The sequence below is a fragment of the Pneumocystis jirovecii genome (assembly GCF_001477535.1).
Source record: "Pneumocystis jirovecii RU7 chromosome Unknown supercont1.18, whole genome shotgun sequence".
Taxonomy (NCBI): Eukaryota; Fungi; Ascomycota; class Pneumocystomycetes; order Pneumocystales; family Pneumocystaceae; genus Pneumocystis; species Pneumocystis jirovecii.
The window spans coordinates 88897-107653 of record NW_017264792.1 but is presented as its reverse complement, the minus strand read 5'-3'; the positions used below and the strand labels follow the sequence as shown (position 1 = coordinate 107653).

At 28.7% G+C, this 18757-nt stretch overlaps 10 protein-coding genes across 10 annotated transcripts; 6 read left to right on the top strand and 4 right to left on the bottom strand.

The window, feature by feature from the left end:
• Positions 1-431: 431 nt before the first annotated feature.
• Positions 432-2159, bottom strand: T551_03566 (uncharacterized protein; the record flags this gene model as incomplete). The annotated part of the gene is made up of 4 exons (XM_018375829.1): positions 432-834; positions 884-1538; positions 1579-1935; positions 2033-2159. 4 exons carry the CDS (start codon positions 2157-2159, stop codon positions 432-434), a joined length of 1542 nt encoding a protein of 513 aa, XP_018227970.1.
• Positions 2160-2570: 411 nt separating this feature from the next.
• Positions 2571-2926, top strand: T551_03565 (protein transporter TIM9; the record flags this gene model as incomplete). Its single annotated transcript, XM_018375828.1, has 4 exons — positions 2571-2597; positions 2643-2693; positions 2742-2819; positions 2861-2926. 4 exons carry the CDS (start codon positions 2571-2573, stop codon positions 2924-2926), a joined length of 222 nt encoding a protein of 73 aa, XP_018227969.1.
• Positions 2927-3119: 193 nt separating this feature from the next.
• Positions 3120-5996, bottom strand: T551_03564 (uncharacterized protein; the record flags this gene model as incomplete). The annotated part of the gene is made up of 18 exons (XM_018375827.1): positions 3120-3150; positions 3195-3231; positions 3276-3572; positions 3614-3679; positions 3723-3863; positions 3904-4059; positions 4108-4354; positions 4396-4581; positions 4631-4867; positions 4912-4992; positions 5033-5059; positions 5105-5131; positions 5177-5257; positions 5300-5555; positions 5597-5729; positions 5764-5827; positions 5878-5904; positions 5991-5996. 18 exons carry the CDS (start codon positions 5994-5996, stop codon positions 3120-3122), a joined length of 2100 nt encoding a protein of 699 aa, XP_018227968.1.
• Positions 5997-6226: 230 nt separating this feature from the next.
• T551_03563 (ATP-dependent RNA helicase DBP5) lies at positions 6227-8097 on the top strand (the record flags this gene model as incomplete). Its single annotated transcript, XM_018375826.1, has 9 exons — positions 6227-6443; positions 6495-6642; positions 6686-6778; positions 6820-6922; positions 6964-7247; positions 7298-7535; positions 7578-7727; positions 7771-8026; positions 8072-8097. 9 exons carry the CDS (start codon positions 6227-6229, stop codon positions 8095-8097), a joined length of 1515 nt encoding a protein of 504 aa, XP_018227967.1.
• Positions 8098-8283: 186 nt separating this feature from the next.
• T551_03562 (uncharacterized protein) lies at positions 8284-9964 on the bottom strand (the record flags this gene model as incomplete). The annotated part of the gene is made up of 5 exons (XM_018375825.1): positions 8284-8424; positions 8475-9120; positions 9165-9600; positions 9647-9739; positions 9787-9964. 5 exons carry the CDS (start codon positions 9962-9964, stop codon positions 8284-8286), a joined length of 1494 nt encoding a protein of 497 aa, XP_018227966.1.
• A 519-nt stretch (positions 9965-10483) lies between these two features.
• T551_03561 (ribonucleoprotein-associated protein) lies at positions 10484-11034 on the top strand (the record flags this gene model as incomplete). Its single annotated transcript, XM_018375824.1, has 4 exons — positions 10484-10505; positions 10588-10787; positions 10832-10963; positions 11008-11034. 4 exons carry the CDS (start codon positions 10484-10486, stop codon positions 11032-11034), a joined length of 381 nt encoding a protein of 126 aa, XP_018227965.1.
• Positions 11035-11076: 42 nt separating this feature from the next.
• On the bottom strand, positions 11077-13588 carry T551_03560 (uncharacterized protein; the record flags this gene model as incomplete). The annotated part of the gene is made up of 13 exons (XM_018375823.1): positions 11077-11207; positions 11259-11421; positions 11462-11664; positions 11707-12010; positions 12051-12126; positions 12170-12485; positions 12529-12601; positions 12642-12662; positions 12708-12939; positions 12985-13017; positions 13059-13310; positions 13356-13414; positions 13499-13588. The coding sequence occupies 13 exons, from the start codon at positions 13586-13588 to the stop codon at positions 11077-11079; spliced, it is 1953 nt and encodes a 650-aa protein (XP_018227964.1).
• Positions 13589-13814: 226 nt separating this feature from the next.
• T551_03559 (uncharacterized protein) lies at positions 13815-14327 on the top strand (the record flags this gene model as incomplete). Its single annotated transcript, XM_018375822.1, has 1 exon — positions 13815-14327. The coding sequence occupies one exon, from the start codon at positions 13815-13817 to the stop codon at positions 14325-14327; it is 513 nt and encodes a 170-aa protein (XP_018227963.1).
• Positions 14328-15020: 693 nt separating this feature from the next.
• Positions 15021-16280, top strand: T551_03558 (uncharacterized protein; the record flags this gene model as incomplete). The annotated part of the gene is made up of 8 exons (XM_018375821.1): positions 15021-15177; positions 15230-15305; positions 15351-15397; positions 15470-15548; positions 15594-15690; positions 15819-15958; positions 16008-16134; positions 16191-16280. The coding sequence occupies 8 exons, from the start codon at positions 15021-15023 to the stop codon at positions 16278-16280; spliced, it is 813 nt and encodes a 270-aa protein (XP_018227962.1).
• Positions 16281-17071: 791 nt separating this feature from the next.
• T551_03557 (actin-related protein 2) lies at positions 17072-18702 on the top strand (the record flags this gene model as incomplete). Its single annotated transcript, XM_018375820.1, has 10 exons — positions 17072-17183; positions 17239-17387; positions 17433-17479; positions 17528-17706; positions 17750-17972; positions 18017-18208; positions 18258-18328; positions 18373-18452; positions 18495-18619; positions 18663-18702. The coding sequence occupies 10 exons, from the start codon at positions 17072-17074 to the stop codon at positions 18700-18702; spliced, it is 1218 nt and encodes a 405-aa protein (XP_018227961.1).
• Between the last annotated feature and the right edge of the window lie 55 nt (positions 18703-18757).

The window sequence follows — 18757 nt, the reverse complement described above, 5'->3', positions numbered from 1 at the left end:
AATTATTTAAGTAGTCCACAATAATATAATTAAAATAAACATTATATAATCCATAAATCCGAAAATAATTAAGTTGCAAATTAAATGTCAAGTTATATAAAAAATTATAAAATTATAAAAATAGTTGTAATTAAAAATTGACATTAATAGAAAAAGATAATAAAGGATTCAACAATAAAACAAAAATATTTTCATATAAATATAAACCTGTTTTAAATAATGTATATTAAATTGTTAAATATTAAAAATAGTCTGAAAATAATTAAAATAAAAAGATAAAAAATAGGGATTTTACTAAAAAGAATACATGTTTTTATAACAATTTCAATAAAATCCTTGTATAATATCATTAAAAACAATGCCTTAGATATTATTTGTTATTCCAATGGTGATATTTATAAATATGTGTTTTCATCCATTATAAAGGAAAATTAAACGTAATAAATATCACATACTGAACCCTTTTTTACTATTTGATTGTCAAACGTTGAATTATCTCTTGATAGTCTATCTTCAGATGCTATAGAACTAGGAATTGAATTTACCCGAGAATGACAAACAGAATGTGTCGATTGAGATGAAAAAGATCGACGTGTTTTTAATTTAAAAGGAAATATACTAGAATAGGTTCCAAGAGTTTTTAATGATGATGATGAAATATTCATAGGTAATGTTTTATCTAAAATTTTTTTTTGAAATTTTCGAGAAAACCAAGATGAACTACCTAAAGATGAAGGAAGAGTATATATAGAATCAGTATTCTTAAAAATCTCAGAAGAGGAGTCAATAAATGAACCATCAGGGGATGTCCCAAAAGTAGAATAACTGTTTTCTCTATTTTAAAGAATATTAGTATAAATATTTAAAAAATGAATTAATTTACCTTTTCATTTTAAAGATTTTATCCTCATTTATACTAAGTTTCCGTGGCGAAAATTTAGAACTTTTCAACGTATTCTGTTTAAGAGAAACTAAAGTGTTTGTAATACAAGGATTAATCCTCCTACTCGAATTACTTGGTAAAGTATTACTACGTGATATAAATTGAAATGGTTTTTTCGAGTTAAATTCTTCCAATTTCAAGTCATTGTTTTTACAAGAATTTTGAAATTTCGGGTTAGTACAAAGCGGTTTTTTTAAAACATTAGATTTCTTCTTAAACGCATATTTACTAGAATCTGTAGCATATGATGCTTCTAAAAAATTATTATTCTCGCTGTCATCTAACAATATCAAATTAGAATTTGAAGTAATTGTATTTATTGAAAAATGTTTTTGATGACTAATAAGAAATATAACGACATTCTGTGAAAGATAATATTCTTTAGGAGACATATCATGTTCGGGATGCGAAAGAATACCAGGCTGAAAAATAGATGAAAGATTAGATACCGTCATCAAATTTTCATCAGACTTTGAAGCAAAAGCTGCTAGCAAATCTAAAATATATAACAACAATTGTTGATTCATGAGTGGGAGAGACGCTATTAATCCTTTATATGCTAAAATAACATCCTGTTCATCATAGAATTCATTTCCTAAAAAAATGAGACTTGAAATCGTTTTCTTTTTTAATACTTAAAGGATTCCTAAATGCTTGATAAAATCTATGAGGTATAATAGGCTCTGGGAGATAATTAAGATAACGCCGTAGAATACTCGCAGCATCATGAACTGTAAAATCATCCCAATTTATATTCATCCCATATTTAGGTTGAGAATCAAATATTGTTTGTAACTCTTTGCATCGTTTTGCTGATCCGTTAAGACGGAATATCCCTTCAACACTTTTTGCATTTTCCTTCAGAAACGCGCCACATTTTGCAACAACAATAGGTATATATCCATAAACATTTGAATTACCATTACTATCCGTAGAAGAAACTGCAACATTTGCATATCGAAGTGATATTTGTAAAGGAACCCCAAATATGCCTATAAAAATAAATCAGAATCTGAATCACCACAACACTGTGTATATATAAAACAAAAACAGATCTATTCCACTCTATATTCGTGTATAAATACAAACCTTTTGTTTTTTCTGCTACAAACTTCTTCCATCCCTGTTTATATTTAAATTGTCTCCACCATAAAAGAAGTGACAATTTTTGGCTTGGGCCCTGTAATTCCTCTGTTTCTTTTGCTACTTCATGCATTTTTCCTCCTTCAAAAGGAAACAGAACAAAAGTTATATGTTTATTTTCTTAATTTTAAAACTCCAAAAGAAATGCCAAAAAAATTTTCAAAAATTGATTTTATAAAAAAATGTCTTATATATTGTCCCCAAATACGTATTATGCCCCTTATATTCAACTTGTACTTCTTTTATGCCTTTTTTACTAACATTAAATCTCTTAACTTCAACATCGATACATTAACAAATTTCTCTGCAACTAATTAGTACCGTGTTATATTATAATAAAAAGAGATGTAATACATAATAAGACTTTTCCAATTGAAAAACAAATATATTTATGTTCTACAATTATTTTTTGCTTAAATATTTTTTAATATATAATAAATATAATAAATAAATTTTTGAAGTGAAAAAATCGATATTAAATTAAATGGAGGCGTTAAATCAGAAAGAACAGGTAATTGTTAAAAGTTTATAAGAAATAATAACATATTTTTATAAGGCAACACTACAAGGCATTATGGAAGTTAAACAGATGAAAGATTTTATGAAAGTTTTATAAAATAAAGAATTTTAAAATACGTTAGTTAAAAATAAATAGATGTATTCTAATTTGGTTCAAAAATGTTTCTCAGATTGTGTTAATGAGTTTATAAGCAAATCCCTTAGTTCTAAGGAGGTAATACTATTAATTCTAGAGGTTTTAATGTAATATTAAAGGAAACGTGTGTCATTCGATGTGCTAATAAATTCCTTAAACATAGTGAAAGAGTCGGACAAAGGTAATTTCTTTTAAAATAGAATATTTCAGTTGAAAAAAGATCATAGATTCACTGAGTTCAATGTTCAACAGGCCACTAAATTGAATGATAAATAATAGATACTTTGAAAAACCATAAAAATATAAAAATGGTATTTTTGATCATCAAAAAAGTCGTAATTATTTTTTGTGCTTTCCATTATTTAAAAAAGCATAGCACTATGATCTTTCTGAAATAACCTCTACATAACTATTTTTGTTAATATCATCTCAAAATAGAATATGTTGTTTTACCTTGCAGGGAATTGTCCAATTACACCATTTAATTCTCCTAAGTTTGTTAATTTTTCAATTCTGCAAGTTTCAATACAAAACCTTCATTCCAGCCATCTCCTTGATCACCTTTTATTAATTTAATCAAATCGCCTTTTCGGATAGATATTTCAACTTCAGAACTTGCATCATAATCATATAATGCTTTTACATATATTTCTTTTGATTTTTTTCCACGTCGTGGAAGAACAGCAGGTCCAGATTTTTTTATTGATTTAGTTGAAATAGAAGACCCATTTTCATTTAATACAAGTTCTTGAGGATTTATCATTTTTACATATGAAGTTGGAACAATGCCTTCTTGTGATCCAAGACGAGCAGTAATCCATCCAGAACCATCTATTATTAATTAATAGTATATTCGATATTTTTATAACTACCATCTTTCTCCAAAACAATAATTTCATCGCCTTCTTTTACACTAAGCTCACTAGTACTAGTCGAAACTATCTTTGTTTAACAATAAATTGTATTATATATTAAAATTACCATAATTATATAGAACTTTAGCTATTTGCTTATCAAAAACAGATGAAACTGAAACACGAGAGTTATTCATCGAAATTGATGTTTTTAAAGGACTATCAAACGAGCCTTTGTTTCCTGAAGGTGATTTATCTAAATTAGTATCTTATATGTTAGTTTGTTATTAATAGAATTAATAAAATACTTTTGAGCGAAGATGATAATGAAGACATAGTATTTTTTTGTGGATTATATGAACTTGTAACTTCCTTCATTTTTTTTGTCTTTTTTCCATTTCTTACCCCTGGACAACTTTTTGAAACTCTCATTTCGCATTTAAAATGACAGTTATAATTACAATCTAATAATAATAAGAGAAATTAAAAAAAGGAATAATAACAACATTTACACGTCAAACCTTGCCGTGCTAATCCCCAAATAGTGGAATTACAACAATCACAATTTGTAGGAATTGTAAAAGATGAAGGTTTAAAATCATGTGGTAATATATCATTATTAACATCTAGAAGATTAATTAAAATTAACAAAGCAAAAAAACAACCTCCAATAACACGAACAATAGCATCAACTTCCATTTGAAATGTTAATCTTTGATTATCCATAAAAGCCACTTCTCTCCGTGCATCAAGAAGATTCTAAGTAATTAGTAAAACATATTGTTATATAAATAACTTACATTTGTAACGTCATTTTGGCTTCCAAGTTGAGGATTTTTTGAATAAACTTCCCTAAGATTCTGCAAACCATCAATTTCTCGTCTTTTTATATCAACATTTTCTTGTAACTGTGATAATTTCATACGGGATTTGATAACTTTATTTTTTAAAAAAACAATAGAATCTTCATTTGCTACCATCTCATTCTTAAAGCTTATTAATATAAAATTATTAAACAAAAACATTAAAATATACCGAATCATGCCATATAATACAGGGTTCAAATACGAAATCAGGTGGTTCATACCATGAAGTTGCATTATGACGCACAAACATAGTAGAATCAAGAACTGGGTTATTTTTGCTTACAAATCCAATAATGTTAGTAAGATGTTCTTTACAACGATTAAACATAGTAATTTCAAGATTTGCAGCAGTAGTCCATATAGAATTCATACTTTGAATGCGCAATTCATTTATATCCTGCATACTCTAAAAAAATTAAAAAGATATTTTTATAAACTTTTAACCTTTACATCCAAAATATCAGGAATATCAGAAAAGAAATATTTGTTTTTATGTGCATTTGCTACGTGAATAGCAATAATATAATTATTCTAAAAATGTTATTAAAATTTATATTTTTCAATGAAAAACCTTAGCATTGTTCATATCAAGAATATTCTATAATTAAATAAGGCTTAAAATAAAATAAGTTTGGATAAATACCTCATGATACGCTTTTTTCGCTTTTGCCTAGAAATGTGTTAAATTGGATAAATCATTCAAAAGAAATACTACCTTATTTTCATCACATGATTTTTCATGTTTTTGACGAGAACTTTCTACTAAATAACAATGTTCATCATATTTTGATTTTGACTTAAAATTATTAAATTTTAAAATAATGATTAAATTAAATACTTTTTTTAATTCTAAATATATCTTTTCCCTATCCTCCAATAGTTTTTCTGAAAAAATAACATGCTGTTGTACTATTTTAATCCTAATGTTAAAATTTAATGATATAACAACCTTTTTTCTTAAATCATCTGTCTTTGCTGCTAACGCTCTAAAATTATCCGCTACTTGAATTTGAATCTCTTCCGAGAATATTTGTCGTTCTTTTGCTAAACTTTCAGTGCTATTCAATATATTTTCCCATGTAGTAACAGAAGCTCTATAATAAATTAAATAATAATTAAAATATAAACTCTATACGATTCTAAAGAACCAGGAGTCATACGAGGGTTGTCTCCTACTGACAAACTTGTAGAACGCTTTCCTTTTTTTTCATGATACTTTTTCGATAATGAAGAGAGTTTAAGGGAGTATTCTTTTTCTATAGAGTCTCCTAAATTACTATACAAATTTTCAAATCAATATACCTATAATAGCCCTCTCTCTGTAAAAAGACTGTAAATCATCTAACCATTTTATTCCATTATTAACCTGAAATACATTTAATAATCTTTTTATCTGTATCTGATGTTAATAAATACCCAATTTTCAACAGGTTTAAATGCATCCTTTTAAAACCGTTAATTCTTTATATATCTAATACATTATTTTTTTATCCTGCCTTTAATTCTGCTCCAAAACTTGTTCTAGGAACTTCCATACTTTAAAAACTTTTTGATTTAAAAAAATAAATAGATAAAGTAGAATAATTACTGTATTTTAAGATACTAATATATTAGAAAAATAAATATTATCAATAACTAACTTTCATAAACACTATAAATTCTTTAATCAAATTTCTTTTGGTTTTAAGATTTTTAGATAACAAAAGTACGACGTTGGATATCGTCTAAACTTAATATCCGTTTTTTTTTAAAAAAAAACAAAGAAATGAGTACTATTGCATCAGAAAAGATATTATTAACAGATAATTCTTTAACATCTGGTTCAGGGAATAGTGATCTTGAAAAAATTGAAAAAAAAATAGATGATTTAAGCGTACAAAACACAAAAACAAAAGAATCAAATAATAAAAAAGATTATAACAATAATACATTAGCAGAAAATTATATTAGAGAAAATACAAGTGAAAAAACAGATACAATTAGTAGTGGAAATTGTTTTTAAGCTAAAAATAACGGTGATAACATTATTTTAGGTGTGAAAGATGAGGAATTACAGAAAAAAGCAAATATTCATGATAACTTAGTTGAACATGAGGAGAATATTACAGTAAAGCTAGCAGATATACAGGCTGATCCTAATTCACCTCTTTATTCTGTTAAAAGATTTGAAGATCTTATGCTGTAAGGATTTATATCTAAACGATTTAAAATTTTATTATTCTAGTCATGAAAATTTGTTGAAAGGAATATATGCCTTAAAATTTCAGAAACCTTCTAAAATTCAAGAAAAAGCATTACCTTTGCTTCTTAGTAACCCGTATGTTTTTTTAAAAGATATATATATTCTAAGAAATATAGACCTAGGAATATGATAGGGCAATCACAATCAGGAACAGGGAAAACAGCAGCATTTTGTTTGACTATATTATCTAGGATTGACTTTTCTGAAAATACTGTTCAGGTTTTATTTATATTTGTTCTAAAATAAAACTAAGTTGTCAGGCTATATGTTTATCACCATCTAGGGAGCTTGCTAGGCAAACTATGGATGTTATTGTTGAAATGGGCCGATTTACGCCAGTGAGAACAGCTTTTGGTATCAAAGATTCTGTAGCAAGGAATGAGAAAATAACTGCACATGTTGTTGTTGGAACCCCAGGAACTGTTTTAGATTTGATTACTAGGAAATCAATTGATACTAAAGATATAAGGGTTTTTGTATTAGATGAAGCGGATAATATGCTTGACCAGCAAAATCTTGGAGCTCAATGTATGAGAATTAAAAGGTTTGTTTATTACATTTTGAATAAGGGAATCTGTATTAATTTGGAATTAGTCGATTGCCAAAAACGACTCAAATTATCCTTTTCAGTGCTACTTTCCCTGATGATGTAGTAGAATTCTCGTCAAGATTTGCGCCTGGTGCTAATGAAATACGATTAAAAACAGAAGAGCTAAGTTTAGATGGAATAAAACAACTTTATATGGATTGCAAAGACGAACAGCACAAATACGATGTTTTGGTTGAATTATATTCCCTTTTGACAATAGGTCAATCAATTATTTTTGTGAGAGTAAGTCTAAAAAGTTTTATTATAATAAAACTTATTATATAGCAACGCGATCAAGCAGATAAAATAGCCAAAAAAATGACAGAGAGTGGACATGCTGTTACATCACTGCATGGAGCTCTTGAAAGTAATCAAAGGGATACAATTATGGATGATTTTCGATCAGGGAAAAGTAAAGTTTTAATAACAACTAATGTAAATATATCTACAATAAAAAGATGAATTTAAACATTGTTAGGTTATTGCTAGGGGAATAGACATCTCTCAAGTAAACATGGTTGTTAATTACGATATTCCATTAGATTATATGAATAGACCTGATCCTCAAACTTATCTTCACAGAATCGGTCGAACAGGAAGATTTGGACGCATTGGTGTTAGTATAAACTTCGTACATGACCGCAAAAGTTGGGATGAAATGAATGTTATACAACAATATTTCGGAAAACCAATGATTAAAGTTCCTACAGATGATCCAGAAGAACTTGAAAAAAGTGTGTATATTTTTAGTCAGATTTTTAAATTCTAATTCTTCAAAGTAATAAAAGAAGCACTAAAAGCTTAAATACAGAATAATTGTATACTTCAAGCAATATATAATCTTTATATATGTTTTGACATGAGTATAATTACAAACATATATCTTCAAATATGAATCGTTTGTTTTATAGATATAAATATCAAAACAAGTAATATAGCTATAATATTTAAGCTAAATTCAAAAGCTAGTGTCATGTATAAAAAAATATCATTAAAATAAGTATATTCGAAATAATGAAATAAATAAGATGAAATAAATCTTTTTGTAAGAATAATGTTTCATAGAAGCGCTGTCATCATCATCATCATCATTAGAATTCGTAGAATCCTTATCATCAGGAAAATCTGGATTCTATGAAAATTAAAATTAATGGTATATAGATTCATACATATATGTATTACCTCTGGTTTTGGATATTTGTTTTTTGAGCCAAGAGGACGAAGTCCAAGAGGTTTTCCAGCACCATGTTTAAGATATTTTTCAGCACTTTTAGGCATTTTTGGAAGTTCCGTATAAACATTAAAAGAAAAGGAATTTTCGGGACATTTATTACCCCCACTTACAACTTTGTATCCTCCACTGCCTTCAGGAAGATTTATTTTTTCGTATTGATATTTTAAATTATAAAAGTCTTGTTTTTTTTGCAAAGTTCTTCCATTAATATAGACCAACCCATAATTTGGGTTACCTAGTTCTTCTGTCCATTCATAAACCAAGCCTCCAGAAAAAACGCCTGACATTTCACGAGAATAAATGTATTGAACTTCATCAAAAGGTCGTGGTGGATTCCTGTTGCAGCCATACTCACTGAAAAATATGGGAATGGTATATGCAGAGAAATCAAGCACCCTTTGAGAATATCCACTGGTCATAAAATTAGAAGGAGAGCACCATGAGTAGAGATTAATAGCATAAAAATCAACACGATGATTATCATTGCCACAATTCAAATACATTGCTGTAGGGACACGATTGTTAATATCTGTTGCCGAATACCCTACATATATTTTTCGTTTTGAATGTTTTTGAATATATGATTTTAAATCCCTGAAAATGTTAATCTATTGTTCCAAAACATAGAATTTAACAACCGAACAACTGATTTTATCCATGGTAAAGCATTCGATTGTTCTGGAGATGAAACAATTTCATTCCCTGCAAAAAAACCAATAACATTTACATATTTTTTAAAAGCATCAACCGTTGCAAAAATATTCTGAAGATATTCATCTGTATAAGAGGATGCAGTGTTTACACTCCAAAGTGATATAAGTGCTGTATTTATATCAAGAAATAAATAAATACCATTTTCCTCCAAAAGTTTCATACATCTGTCATGATTGTCTGAATTATCCACCTGATAAACACGGATTGCATTGATTCCTAACTCTTTCATTATAGGAATGTCTCTTTCACACCCTCTAATATTAGAAAGAGGGTCTACAAGGCTTGAACTTCCTCCCGGCTGGTAATCTACTCCTTTGACGTAAAAACGTTCTCCTGTAATGCTATCAAAAAATGCATTTCCTGTGTCAATTCCTGAGTTCATAGTCTTATATTCTGATTCAAATACCCACAATAACAATCGGATTTAATGCTTTTACTTGTCTATACACTGCAATCCATAAAAATACATGCAAAAAAGCGGAAAAAAACATTTTAAACTCTGAATTCAAAAAGAAAATTAATATATCTGTATCAGAAAACGTTTACTATTTGTTTTAGTTGAAAAATCCTTGAAAACACTACTTATCTCACACAATTGCCTGTTGTATGCACTTTTTGCCTTTAGATGGTTTTTCTTACGTTTACAAATCTGCAAATCTGCAAATTCTGAGTTTAAATAGTTCCAAAGAAGGAATCTGATTGGTGGATGCTTATCCGTTTCCATGGCAACAATAGTTCTAGGAAATACTGTTTCTCTAAGGAGTGTTTCTATAGCAACTGTGTGTCTATGGCAACAACTACAGGTGCTGTTTGTCAGATATATTATGAAAGAGCCAGAAAGAAAGACGAGTGTTTGGCAGTATTTATGGAAGATATTAAGGATAACGCCTGTGAAAAAGCCATTGAAGAGGAGACACGAAATATTTTCGTTTTTTTCCCGAGTTTTTTAGAGTATTTTTAGGCCTTTTAATAAATATACCAAAGAGTATCTGACAAATGTAAAAGCGACAAAAAATGAGCAAAAAGACGCTGGAAAACACGTGTATATACTGTGTTCTACTCTATTTTATGAGACAATGAACGTCCAGAGATAAAGAGATTTTTTAACTGATGGAGTAAGGAGGAGTGGTTGTCCGTAAGATCAAAGGATTTTTGCCGGAGAGTTAATAAGCAAAAAATAAAGGATTCTGTATATTTTTGAGGAAAAAGGAAAATTTTAGAAGAAGAAACATAGTTTAGAGCAATGTCGGGTGTCCATCCTAAAGGTAAGCCACAAATGGGCGGAAATACCTTTTTTCCCGTCTTGAAACTATCTTTTTTGCATTGGATATTAAAAAAGTTAATTAGCATTTCCATTAGCTGATGGGGTTTTGACGCAGCAAATTTTGGATCTTGTTCAGCAAGCATCACATTATAAGCAATTAAAAAAGGGTGCAAATGAGGCTACAAAGACTCTTAATAGAGGGATTAGTGAGTTTATCGTTATGGCAGCTGATACAGAACCTATTGAGATTCTTCTTCATCTTCCATTGCTTTGTGAAGACAAAGTTGCATAGAATGTACCAGTGATGTGTATATTGATGTTGAATAGAATGTACCATATGTTTTTATCGCATCGAAAATTGCATTAGGGCGTGCATGTGGTGTTACACGCCCTGTTATTTCAGCAAGTATTACAACGAATGAAGCATCTGATTTAAAGTCACAGATCCAGACAATTAAGGTAAATAGAACAATATACATGTAACTGGGAACTAATGTCACTAGAATAATATTGAAAAATTGCTCGTTTAGTCTTTACTGTAAAATATACAGTTTTCTATAACAGCCTAAGTTTTATAATGGGTAACGCAGGTCACTATTGTATTCTAGATATTGTACCCAGCGTTTTAAAAACCCACTATTCCTTTCTATAGTTTGAGAGTCACCTATAATGCAAAGATGTCTTTTAGGCCTTGTTATAGCTACTATTATTATTTAGAAATGTTTTAGGAATGTATAGTAGAAAAAAACAGTACCATTAAGTCTTTTTTTATCCACTAAAAATCCTACTTCTCCTTTTTCATTGCTTCTTACTAATGAGAAAATAATTGCTTCTTTTTCTCGTCCTTGAAATCCATCAACTGTATTTATTTCTATTTGTGGATATTTTTCTTTTAAAATTTGCAATAACAAAGAGACCTTTCATTAGATATAATAAAATGAAAAAAAGAAAACATACTTGAGCACTATAAGGTGTAATTACAGCTATATCTTCTTGTTTAACTCCAGCATTTATTAATTTGATAACATATTCATTTACTAACGATGCTTCCATCTGATTACTTTTACTTTCAGAAAAAATGTTCATATGTTCATTATTTTCTATGCTTTCATACATATATGCACCTTGTGTATTATAGAATACTAAAGATTCACGTGTTTCTATTATATTATAAATTGAAGATAAAATTAGTTACTTTTTACCTTCTGTATCATTGACCCCATCTAAGTCTTTTAAAAGTCTATTTTCTACACTCTTATCTGGCACTAATCTGCCCTTATATAATTCATTAGATGGAAATTTACATATATTTTTATGCATTCTGTATTGGATTTCTAAAAAACATTTAATATCATCACCATGAGTCTTCAAAATTCTCTCCAGTAAACTAGTGGTAACTATTTTTTCAGAATCACTATTTAGTTTTGCTTTTATTATTGGTGACAATTGTAAATGATCACCTGCTAAAATAACTTTTTCGGCATTTATAAGAGGAATCCAGGATTGCTGTTATGTAAATTTAATATATTAAGAAAGTATAACTTACTGCTTCTAAAGCTTGTGATGCTTCATCTATAATTACTACATGGAATTTTTCATTATATAAACACTTTTCACCCGCTCTAAAATTATGTTTCAAACATGAAAAAATAAAGCAAAAATTACCCATGTAATGTACTTAAAATAACTATACTTTCTTTTATAATATCATTAATACATTTCTTTTCTCTTTCTTTATATTCTTTCCTTAATACTTTAATTTCGTCATAAATAGCTTTACGTTCTTTATATCGGGCTTTTCCTATTTTTTTTAAAGCATCATTTATTTCTTTCCTAAGATCTTGAATGATTTTTCCTTGATCTGATGTCTTTACAACAATATCAAGTGAATGCGATAATATAGGTGGTAAAAGTCTTTCAGGACGACCAATCCTAATCAATGGGATTTTATGCTTAGAAAGACGTTCAACAATATTATCTGCTCAAATTAACAATAATTCTTTGTCAATGTCAAGAAAAAATACCAACAGAGACATTAGATGGTCCACAAACTAATAAACGTTTATTTCTGAAAACAAATTGTCGAATAATTTCAATCTAAATATTAATGTTAATATAAAAAGACAAATTTATTTACCAAAGTAGAAGTTTTTCCGGTCTAATAAGCATTAGTTATTCAAAAAGATATAATATGGGAAATAACTCCTGGTGGACCATGAATGACGGTAATTTCTTTACTTGCTAAAGAGAACTCGACTGCTTTTTTTTGTCCATCATTTAGTGTATTATCAAAAAGTGAAAAATTTGATATAGGAGAATCCTTTTCATCTTTTCTCCAAGGCAAAGATGGTTTTTCTCGTTCAAGAAGAACTTTTGTAAGTAAAGTCATTTCCTCATCTTTCATTTCTTTAAGTCTAATAATTGTATCAGACATTCTAATTAAGTTTTAGAAAATAAATACTGTAGAAAAATATAGAAACCTTTTGAATATATGATTATTTGCGAGCTTTACACTATAGTTTTTAAATTATTAAAATTATGTTGAAAATCTTACATCCAATATTTTTTAGAAGAACTTGGCAAATCTTCATCACTCTTATTATTAACAGAAAGTGTAATTTTTACATCTTTAACAGTCAAAACTAATGCTTCAAAAATATTTTCTTTAAAATCTTTATTTTTTTGATCAGTTTTACTTTTTTGTGTACTGTGTTCTCTAATTTGTACTAAATCTCCTGTATGAAACTTATGAGCATATAGACGAATCGTAGGATATGTCCCTGGGCCATTTTCAAAATCCACAAGACTATCAATGCATTATTAATACAAGTCTATTATCCCAAAAACTTACCATTTACCACCAAGTCCCGTTCTTATTTTTCCTGGAACCAAATTGAGAATGGCCAACCCCTTAGAAACTATGTCAGATATAAAACAAAACCATTATACATTGAATTATCTTTTCTGCAATGCATCTGGTTTCAATGTTTTCACAAGATGTGTTATCTCTTCCACTTGTATTGTCTTTTCTTTTTCAATAAATTGCAATTGTAAATCTAAAAAATTTGTATTTGATAATTCCATTGAAAAGAATAATATATATATTTCTAAATAACTTATTTAATGTTTTGTTTTATTATTTTTTATTAAATATCCTAAAAATTTTCCTATTTTCTTCAGAAAAAAAAACAAATATAAGGTTTTACTTGCAATAAAATGTATTTATTTTTTTCAAATCCTTAAAACATTACCAATTCTTCTGATCTATCATTCTATTAATTTATAAGAAAAAAATTGGGTGTCATCGATTATGTCGACCACTGTAAAAGAAAAAAATGAAACAAATCCTGGATTATCTCCATTACAAGCATACTTTGAGCGTATTCCAAGCATTGTTAATGCTCCATTAACACATGTTCTTCATCTCACAAATTTTGATGGTCTCCCTATCTTTACAACTAGCACTTCTACTGCACAATTTCAGAATTTGACCTTTCTAAGTATTCTTTTTACTCATACTTATGAGATGATATCTCGACTTCAGCTTGGAAGGCCAAAACGTGTGTTTTCTTCTTATTTTTCACCTGATAAGGATTCTTTGGGTGCAGAAATGGTTCAAATAGGTTGTATGGATGATAAATCATCAGAATATCGAGAAATACCAAATTCTTTAGATAATGCCAAGACATCTCCAGAAATAACGAAGAAGGGACTTCCTTTGATTGGGTCAATTGTGGGAACAAAGGGGACTATGGCATCTGCTATTAATATTGCAAAAGAAATAGAAAAAGTTGCACAAATTGTAATTAAAAATTGGCATTAAGGAAAATTCAGCGTGTAATTGTTTAAGGATTCTAATATGTATATTCAAGGAAAATAGTTCTTTGTTTTGAAGTGATTTTTTGTTTTAATGAGCTTTTATAGCAACATATACATTATGGTATGTATATATAGGTATACATAAATAACAGCCAACTGTGATCTGTACATATGTGTTTGGATAATCAAGTTTATATATATTCTTTTTATTAATATGATGGAAATTGCTTTTTCAGATTAATCTAGTTATTTACTAAGCCAGATTTGTTTAACGTTTACATTTTTAGAGGAATTTCGTCTCTACTTTTAAGCTTAAACATTTTAAATATTTCTTTTTATGAGGTTTATTCTTTTTGCATTTGAATATACATTTTGTTCAATATTTTAAAGCTGCAAAAGATGCAATGTATATTTATAAGACATGTTTATTGTCACAAATACTTTATCCCTTGAATTAAACTGCTTTTGGTGCCTTATATATTTTCATATATCTAACGTATCAACAAACTGCATTAGATAGAAAGATTACCCAGTGTCCGATAAAAAGATATAAGTACAATTTCTATCCGATTTTTGTATAACTACAAGAAATATTTAAAAATATTGCAAAAAAATACTATATATTGATAATATACGATTTCTGAAAAGATAAATAATTATCATGTAATCTTAGGCAATATTTACACAGAAAAATACAATGTCTAGAGCTCGGCATTTTGCATCTACAGAAGGCTCAGAAGAAATGCGTGTTTGGCTAAAGATCGTGAAATATATTGAACAATATGAAAAGTACTTAGAGCGTGAAAATATGTATAGATTAGATATTAAAAAAATACAAGAAAAAATAGTAACTGGTGGGTTTTGAGTATACTATAAATATATTGTGATACAAACTCTTCTTTATAGAAACAAATATAACATCTATTAAGACATTACAAAATACATATCGAGCTGCTTTTGAAACAGTCAATTCTCAACAAAAGTAAAGAATAAATAGATATATATGTTTGGTAATATATATTTCTAGTTTGCTTTTGCAAATGCAAGAAAGTCTTGATATTCTTATTGCATTACGTCAAGCTACAGAAACAGAAAAAAGCATAGGCAAATATCACAATCAAGCCATGCTGGGCTAATGAAATATAGAGGATTCAAGACGGAGAAAAAGAAGGGCTGATGAACAAGCACCAGATCTTCCTATTTTCCGTGCAAAAAAATCACGCAAGTATGTATAATCAAGTGAAAATTATTTTTTAATGGGCAAATATAGCCAAACGGCTAAGGAAACATTGCAAATTGGGTCTCAGGTTAAACAATATTTAAGAAAGGTTAAGCATGGCTATTTAGAAGATTTAAACACTTATATAGTTGGTTTTAATAAGCTATTGTTTAATAATAGCTTATCAGAAAAATATCTTACTTATTGTTAACTTCGATAATCTTATCAGATGGCCATGCAACCTTAATATAAAAGTGTTTTATTAATAATGTATAGGTGGCATTTCGGCAGCCAAAAACAAGAAACAATCAAGGAGATTGGATCCAATGTATTATCACGCGTATTATTGGAGAAGGATCAAAAATACGATATGAAGTTCAAGACCCAGAGCCGGATGAACATCATCATTCTGGACAGTTTGTCTATACAGTTAAATGGAATTAATAAGCTGATTTTTTATCATAGAATTTATAGAACAGTGGCTTCAAATCTTATTTTAATTCCTAGTACTTCGGCAGGACTTCGTCCCTTATCTCCTGGTAGGCAAGTTCTTGCAAGATATCCAGAGACGACAACGTTTTATAATGCACAAGTTATTAGTACAAAGGCAAGCACCTTTTTTTTATATCTTTTTCCTGAAAAAAGTAGAGAGATGGAACATGTAAATTGCGATTTGAAGGAGAAGTCGGAAAAGAAACAGAAGTAGAGCGGAAGCTTGTATTAGAAGTGAATCAGTGAGCAACACAGGCTGTGTTCTACGTACAGAAAAACAAAGAGATGCAAAATTTGTCTTTGGTTGTATTATTTGTCGAGAGAAACATGAGTTGGATCAATATATTCACTGTTTAGAATGTTTTCGAAGGAGTTTTCGTCTTTTTCTGAATGTCTTTCCAGTATGGTTTTCCCGAATTCGACTGGGAGCAAACTTTGTTCCATTTCAATACCTATTCTCACAATCTCTCGATTTTTCTCCCATAATTCTTTGTGTTTTCCTAGTAATGTATGTACACTCTCAGAAAATCGTTTCAGTAATTTCAATTAGTTTAAAGCAATTAAAATTGGGTAAACATATTAATATTTACCAGTGGAAAGTATGGATCTTTGTCAAGTATGTTTTCGCAGGAGCTCATTTATGTCATAAAAACAACAAAATAGATTTAAATATTATGTATTCTATAAAGGTATATAAGAACTAGTACCTATATAAATAAGAACTTCAAAATTTAGGCTGAAAATATATTTTTTTGAATAGATTTCACCTAAATAATTCAATTGTTAGAACTTTGTCGTTCTTTAACAAAGAATTCTCTAATTAACTCTGAAATTGTGTTATTTTTTACACTTTTAAGTGCCTTATAAGTAGTTATATATATTCAATTTTCTTATTTTTCAGTGTTAATGTTTTTTAGATGATTCAAAAGTTATACCGATTGACTCGGTACATCACTAACCGCATGTTTTTTGAAAAAAAATCTTTTTAAAATTGGGTCTTTTAAAAAATAGATTGAAGCATTTTAACTGTATTAATTATGAATGAAGCACCCATTGGTATTATTATCTTTTTTTTTGCATCAAAATTCGTAAAACTGAGGTCAATAGTTGCGGATAATGGAACAGGATTTGTCAAAGTAGGATATGCAGGTATATATTATTTAAGACATGTTTTTCTAGTTAAAAGTAATGTGTATGACGTTAGGAACTAATTTTCCAGATTATGTTTTTCCTTCAATTGTTGGGCGTCCTATACTTCGTGTAGAAGAACAAATAGGAACATCAGTTATCAAAGATATTATGGTTGGTGACGAGGCTACTGCTGTTCGAAATATGCTTCAGATATCGTATCCTGTGAGTTTTTATATTCTTTTTATGCAATATTTGATAGCTTTTTAGATGGAAAATGGAATTATTCGGAATTGGGATGATATGCAGCATCTTTGGTATATACATAGACCTAAATATTAGTTTTCAGTAATGATGGTATTTAGGGATTATACTTTTGGTGAAAAACTTAAAATTGATACAAAAGATCGTAAAATTTTGCTTACTGAGCCACCTATGAATCCTCTTTCGAATCGGGAGAAAATGTGTGAAGTAATGATTGAAAAATATGGATTTTATGGAGTTTCTATAGCAATTCAAGCTGTTCTTTCTTTATATGCTCAAGGCATCTAACTCGATATAAAAATTGTTTTTATAACGTAATATAGGATTAACTACTGGAGTAGTCGTAGATTCTGGTGACGGTGTGACTCATATTGTTCCTGTTTACGAAAACGTTGTTTTAAATCATCTTACACGTAGGTTAGATGTTGCAGGGCGTAGCGTTACACGCAGACTTATTGATTTACTTTTACGAAGGGGATATGCTTTTAATAGAACAGCTGACTTTGAAACGGTTAGGCAAATTAAAGAAAAGTTATGTTATGTTAGGTACGATATAAACTTTCTTTGTGTTTTTAATTTATATTTATTAGCTGTGATCTTGAATTAGATCACAAATTATCTGAAGAAACTTCTGTTTTAGTTGAAAATTATACTCTTCCTGATGGGCGTATGATTAAACTTAGCTCCGAAAGATTTGAAGCCCCAGAATGCTTATTTCAGCCTCATTTAATTGGCATAGAGCAGCCTGGTATTTCTGAATGCCTTTACAATACAATACAAAGGTTAGTTATCCCATTTTCCAAGTTTTATATTTCTCTAATTCTTAATTAGTACGGATCTAGATATTCGATCCTCATTATTCAAATCTATTGTATTGTCTGGAGGCACAAGCATGTATCCAGGTATGTTATATTTTTGTTGGAGAATTATGTATTAAATTAATTAGGTTTTCCGACTAGACTTGAAAAAGAACTTAAACAATTATGGCTTACAAATGCATTGAATGGAGATCCTACTCGTTTTAATGTATCGGGAAGTTTTATATAATTTTTAGCTTATTTTTTTTAGAAATTCAAAATACGAATTGAAGATCCTCCTCGTCGACGACATATGGTATTCTTAGGAGGAGCAGTTCTTGCTAATATAGTTAAAGATAACGACAATATGTGGGTAACTAGAAATGATTGGAGCGAGTAAGAGTTTCATAACATTACTTGGTTTTATTTAATATATTAGATATGGTAAAAGAGCATTAGAAAAGCTTGGACCTCGTTAAATATGCAATATTAAGTCTGAAACTATTACTATATTCAGATATTCTAAAATAAAAC